The 5,499-nt window shown below is 57.3% G+C and overlaps 1 protein-coding gene across 1 annotated transcript; it reads right to left on the bottom strand.

Annotated features, from left to right (window-relative positions):
- Nucleotides 1-236: 236 nt before the first annotated feature.
- IL32 (interleukin 32) lies at nucleotides 237-4,432 on the bottom strand. Its single transcript, XM_058435113.1, has 8 exons — nucleotides 4,399-4,432; nucleotides 4,218-4,284; nucleotides 4,083-4,125; nucleotides 2,637-2,675; nucleotides 2,439-2,498; nucleotides 2,043-2,069; nucleotides 1,814-1,873; nucleotides 237-520 (listed from the first exon to the last, which is right to left on the bottom strand). Exons 3-8 carry the CDS (start codon nucleotides 4,095-4,097, stop codon nucleotides 464-466), a joined length of 258 nt encoding a protein of 85 aa, XP_058291096.1. The 5' UTR covers nucleotides 4,098-4,125; nucleotides 4,218-4,284; nucleotides 4,399-4,432; the 3' UTR covers nucleotides 237-463.
- Between the last annotated feature and the right edge of the window lie 1,067 nt (nucleotides 4,433-5,499).

Here is a 5,499-nt window from a genome sequence, read left to right as displayed (position 1 = left end):
TACAGGCGCCCGCCACCACGCCCAGCTAATTTTTTGTATTTTTAGTAGAAACATGGTTTCACCGTGGTCTTGATCTCCTGATCTCATGATCCGCCTGCCTCGGCCTCCCAAAGTGCTGGGATTACAGGCATGAGCCACCACGCCCGGCCAGCATTAGAAATTTCTAAGCAGCAAAGCGTTCAACAAGTGACCTGTCTTTTCCTGAAAGTGTATGGTTATGTGCACTCACAAAGAGATGCTTTGAAATTAGAACTTATACTTAAAAGGGAAGCAGAGCGTAAAAGATGGAAAATTTGCAGCCTCACCATGTGGTAGAAAAGAAAACCCATTTTCTGGGGATTAATTCAAGCTAGGCCTAGGGCCCCGCTGCTCTCTGCAGCCTCGGGACATGTCGCCCTGTGCCCCAGCCACTCCAGCTCCAGCTGTGGCTAAAGAAGGCCAAGGTGCAGCTCCGGCCGTCGCTTCAGAAGGTGCAAGTCCCAAGCCTTGGCAGCTTCCACGTGGTGTTGGGCCTGCAGGTCTGCAGAAGACAAGAGCTGGGCTTTGGGGGCCTCCACCTAGATTTCAGGGGATGCATGGAAATGCCTCGATGTGCAGGCAGAGGTTGGCGTCAGGGGCAGTGTTGTCATGGAGAACTGCTACTAGGGCAATACAGAGGGGAAATGTGGGGTTGGAGCCTCCACACCCAGTCTATCCTGGGGCACTGCCTAGTGGAGCTGTAAGAAGAGGACCACTGTCCTCCAGAACCCAGAATGGTACATCCACCAAGCGCTTGCTCTGTGTGCCTGGAAAAGCCGCAGGCACTCAACACCAGCCCATGAAAGCAGCTTCGGGGGCTGTACCCTGCAGAGCCACAGGGGCGGAGCTGCCCGAGGCCCTGGGAAGCCACCCCTTGCATCATCGAGCCCTGGATCTGAGACATGGAGCCAAAGAGATCACTTGGGAGCTTTAAGATTTAACGACTGCCCTGGTGGATTTGGGTCTCGCCTGAGGCCTGTAGCCCCCTTTTTTGGCCAATTTCTCCAATTTGGAAAGGGAACATTTAAACATTTACCAAATACCTGTACCCTCAATGTATCTTGGAAGTAACTAACTTGCTTTTGAATTACAGGCTTATAGGCAGAAGGGACTTGCTTGTCTCAGGTGAGACTTTGGATTGGCCTTTTGGGTTGATGCTGGAATGAGTTTAGACTTTGGGGGACTGTTGGGAAGGCATGATTGAGTTTGGAAATTTGAGAAGGACTGAGGTTTGGGAGGGTCCAGGGGCAGAATGAGATGGTTTTCTCTGTGTCCTCACCCAAATCATCTCAAACTGTAATCCCCACATGTCGAGGGAGGGGCCCGGCTGGAGGTGATTGGATCATGGGGGCGGTTTCCCCCACGCAGTTCTGGTGTGAGTGAGTGAGTTCTCACAAGATCTGATGGTTTAAAAGTGTTTGGCAGCCGGGCTCGGAGGCTCACACCTGTAATCCCAGCACTTTGGGAGGCCAAGGCGGGCGGATCACAAGGTCAGGAGTTCAAGACCAGCCTGGCAAACATGGTGAAACGCCGTCTCTACTAATAATAAAAAAAAAAAAAAATCAGCTTGGCATGGTGGCGGTTGCCTGTAGTCCCAACTACTCGTCAGGCTGAGGCAGGAGAATCGCTTAAACCCGAGATTTGGAGGTTGCAGTGAGCCAAGATCATGCCACCGCACTCCACCCTGGGCGACAGAGGGAGACTCTGTCTCAAAAAAACAAACAGAAAGAAAGAAAGAAAAGACAGGGCAGGGGTGAAGGGAGGCAAGGTGCCCAGATGGGTGCGTCATACTCACTAGGTGCTGTTCCTGATAATGAGTCTCCACTACGTCCAGGCAGCCCTCTTTGAAGTCGTGCTGGGGAGAGGAGGGCACAGGGGGTTCATGCTGCTCCTGCCTGCCCCCTCCCCACTGTGGCCCCCACTGGTCCAGGTGATTCCCAAGGGGACCCGGAGCCCAGACCCAGTGTCCTGTGGAGCCTAAGACCCAGGGACTAAGCTTGGTGGAGGGGGATGCCACAGCTCACCTCCAGCTCTGCCAGGCTGCACATCACCTGTTAGGAGCAAAGCACTCGGTCCAGGCCCCAGTCTCCTCTGCACTCCACATCAGTCAATCCTCAAGCCCAGCCAGTCCTCAGCTCCCACACACCCCGAACTGGGTCCAGCCAGGGGCCCGGGCCACATCTGGCACCCCTGTTGTTTCCTCAAGGAGCCCTGGGGCTTGGACGCCTCTCTTAGTCTTCGTGGGCGTCCAGATCCCCCACCCGCCCACTCACTGCCACCCAGGTGCAAGCATTTGCCCAGGGTAAGGGATGAGGGAGGCTGCAGGTCCCTCTTTATCCTTCTCACCCTGAGCCCCCCACAGGGTGGAGAGCCCGGGAGCAGGGACTTGTGACCTGGGGCCTGAGGGCAAATCCACTCACCTGTCCATATCCTGATTCTGCATTTCCCATTTTATTCCAAAATCTGTCTAAGGCCTGTTGCTGTGAAGAGAGGCAGAGTTGGCATTAAAAGACCTGATCCTTGTCCTCCCGGGTCCCAGGTGGCCCACAGTGTTTTCAGTGTCACAGGCTGAGACCCAGGTCCCCCACCCCCTGGGCAGAAGTGGGAAAGAGCATTACCATTCGGAGCTTCAGATCCTTAGTTGCAACAGATTGGCACTGCGGAAAGAACGGTGACACTCAGGCACCATGTGTGACCTTACCCTTTCACCCAAGAGAAGTTACACACACACACACACACACACACACACACACACACACACACACACACGGCAGAGGTGCAGGATGAGAGGAGACAGCAGTCCCAGGATCCCCTCATAGCCTGGAAAGCCTGGGCAGGGGTCTCCTGGAAACGACTCAGAGAGCGCTTCTCTCAGGAGCCGGCTCAGCTGGGCAGACCCAAGAGCAGGGCCGGCATGGGCCTAGGCGACCCCTCCTCCCAAGAGCAGGGCCTGCGTGGGCCGGGGTGTCCTCCCTGCACACACGTACACCCCTCCATGCACACACACGGGAGGATGGACGCTGTCCTGGAGCGGGCTGGCTCAGCTGGGTCTCCCACAACCACTACGGTCCCAGGTGAGAGGTGGCCGAGGAAAGAATGTTTAGGGACTTGATGACTGAGAAGGTAACAGCGGCCATTCCTCTCTGATGAGCTGATTAATACTCAGGGGTGCCAGGTAGGTCCGCCCTACAACCTGCCGCTCTTCCCAACTGCTAACATGCAAGCCCACAGGGCCCAGGCCATTCCTGTCTGCAGACACGTGGCTGCATCCACAGAGGCCAGAGGCACCCCACAGACTCCCCGCTGAGCCCCCATGTGAAAGCCCTAGTCTGGGGGGGTGACATGCCTGGTTTCCCCCACCACAGAGTAGTGAGTCACCCACAGAGTGCGCAGGGCCTGGGGAGATATTCTGAGCAGGGCAGCTGTCTGCACACTTTCAGGCAGCGATGGTCCCATCCCGCCAGCCCGATTTCCCATGAACCAGGGTGAAAGCAGCACCACGCCGGCCTGTGGGAGCCATGTGTCCTCCCAGTTACGGTCCTGAACCTGTGCCAGGCCATATCATGGAAAACCCATTGTCACAGGCTGCAGAGCTCCCTGGAGGGTGTGGTGGACCTCACATTTGTGGTGGACCTCACATTTGCGGTGGGGCAGTGGTAGAGGATGGGAGGTCAGAGGGAACCCAGGAAAGGAGGAAGAGACACCCGGACCCACACAGGCTCTGCTCTTGGGCCCGCCCAGCTGAGCCGGCCTCTGAGATGAGCATTCTCTGAATCGTTTCCAGGAGAGCCCTGCGCCACCCCTGCCCCGGGCTTTCTGGGCTGTGAGGGGCTCCTGGGACAGGTGCTCCCTCTCATCCACACCCCTGTCATTCTCCAGCGCCCCCGACACATGTGACCTCCAGCGCCTCCAGTGACACTCTCACCCCATCACTATCCTCCTGCCCCTTGGCGCCCCTGACTGAGCCCTGACACGCAGGCACCTCGGGAAATACTGAGGGCACCCGCGCCCTTACGGTCTGTTTTCAGACATGCCCACAAAAGCACACGCAGCCTCTCACTCACCGTCGCGACGCCCATGGCGGCCAAAAGTTCAAGGAGCCAAGGCCTGCTGGCAAGGAACAGGCGTGAGGAAAAGTGTCTCAGAGAAGTACCATCCTCCCCAGAGGGTCCTCACCTTCGGGGACCCCAACTCCCCACCTGAGATGACGCAGCTCCACTGAGACAGTCACCTTCTGCACCCAGTCTTCCTGGCACAAAGACTCAGCTGGTTTTATGGGGGAAGGGGGGAGTAGTGGGCGGAGCCTCTCCCAGGGCAGGAGGCCTTGCTGAGTGGGTGAAAAACAGACACAGACAGAGACAGACAGAGATAGAGACTTACCCGAGAGAGACAGAGGTCTGGGGTTCCTGGGAGAAATGAGGGTCCATCCCTGGCTGGGCCCCTGCTCCCTCTGAGCTGGGGTGGGAGTCTTTGAGCCCAGGAATGGGCTGCTTTCCCCACCCCACCAGCCTGAGAGTGGGGAGGGGCAGAGGGAAAGCCCAGACTCGGGACAGCAGGCTGGGGAAACTCCCGGAGCACAGGAAGGTGACATCAGCCAAGCAGAGTCCAACGACAAAGGAGTGTGGACGCTGTCCTTGCATGAGGTGTGCCCCGGCCCCAGAGGCCAGAGAAGCTTCTGGGTCAGAAGGAGGGGGGCCTAAGAGGGGGTCCATGAGGGCAGGGGCCTGTGCAGGTTGGAGGGGTGGCTAGTGGTGATGTAGATGTACCTGTGGGACAAGATAGGACCGTCTGCAGGGTGGAAGGCATCCTGCCGGCTGTCTGAGCTTGGCTGACCAGGCTTTTCTGACCCTTGTGGGCCAAGGCAAGGCCACAGGGGGCCAAAGGTCGCTGGTCTCAGCAATCCTGAGGCTCCCCTACGGGCTTCTCTAGCCCCATGGGTTCTGACCCTCCAGCCTGGCTGGGCCTCCCACCTCCTCCTCATGGCCCCCACCCCCACCCCAGCTGAGGGCAACCACGCCCTTGCCTTTGGGACGGTTTCCTGGGGCTGCCCTAAGGAAGTACCACAACAAGGGGCCCTAAGTCGAAGACATGTCTTCCCTCACAGTCTGCAGGCTGGAGGTCCTAGGTCAAGGTGGGGCAGCGTGGGGTCCTTCTGAGGGCCCGGAGCTGGGATTCTGTTCAGGCCTCCCCTGCCCTTGTAGATGACCATCTTCATCTTCATCACATTCTGTCTGGGTATGACTGTCCACCTTTCCCCTTTTCATAAGGACACCAGTCATATTGAAGTAGGGTCTACCCCAATGACCTCATTGTACCTTAATTACCTACATAAAGACCCTGTTTCCAAATCAGGGCGCATTCTGAGGTCCTGGGGCTTAGGACTTCAGCATGGATGCAGTGTACCCCATTACATCCTCAAAAGGGTCCTGGAGAGACAGAACCTATAAACCATGCCCCCTGGTGAAAGCTTCCCTTGGGTAA

The sequence above is a fragment of the Hylobates moloch genome, unplaced genomic scaffold, assembly GCF_009828535.3.
Source record: "Hylobates moloch isolate HMO894 unplaced genomic scaffold, HMol_V3 SCAFFOLD_981, whole genome shotgun sequence".
Lineage (NCBI taxonomy): Eukaryota > Metazoa > Chordata > Mammalia > Primates > Hylobatidae > Hylobates > Hylobates moloch.
The sequence above is the reverse complement of the archived record's forward strand: the minus strand, read 5'-3'. Positions and strand labels throughout refer to the sequence as shown.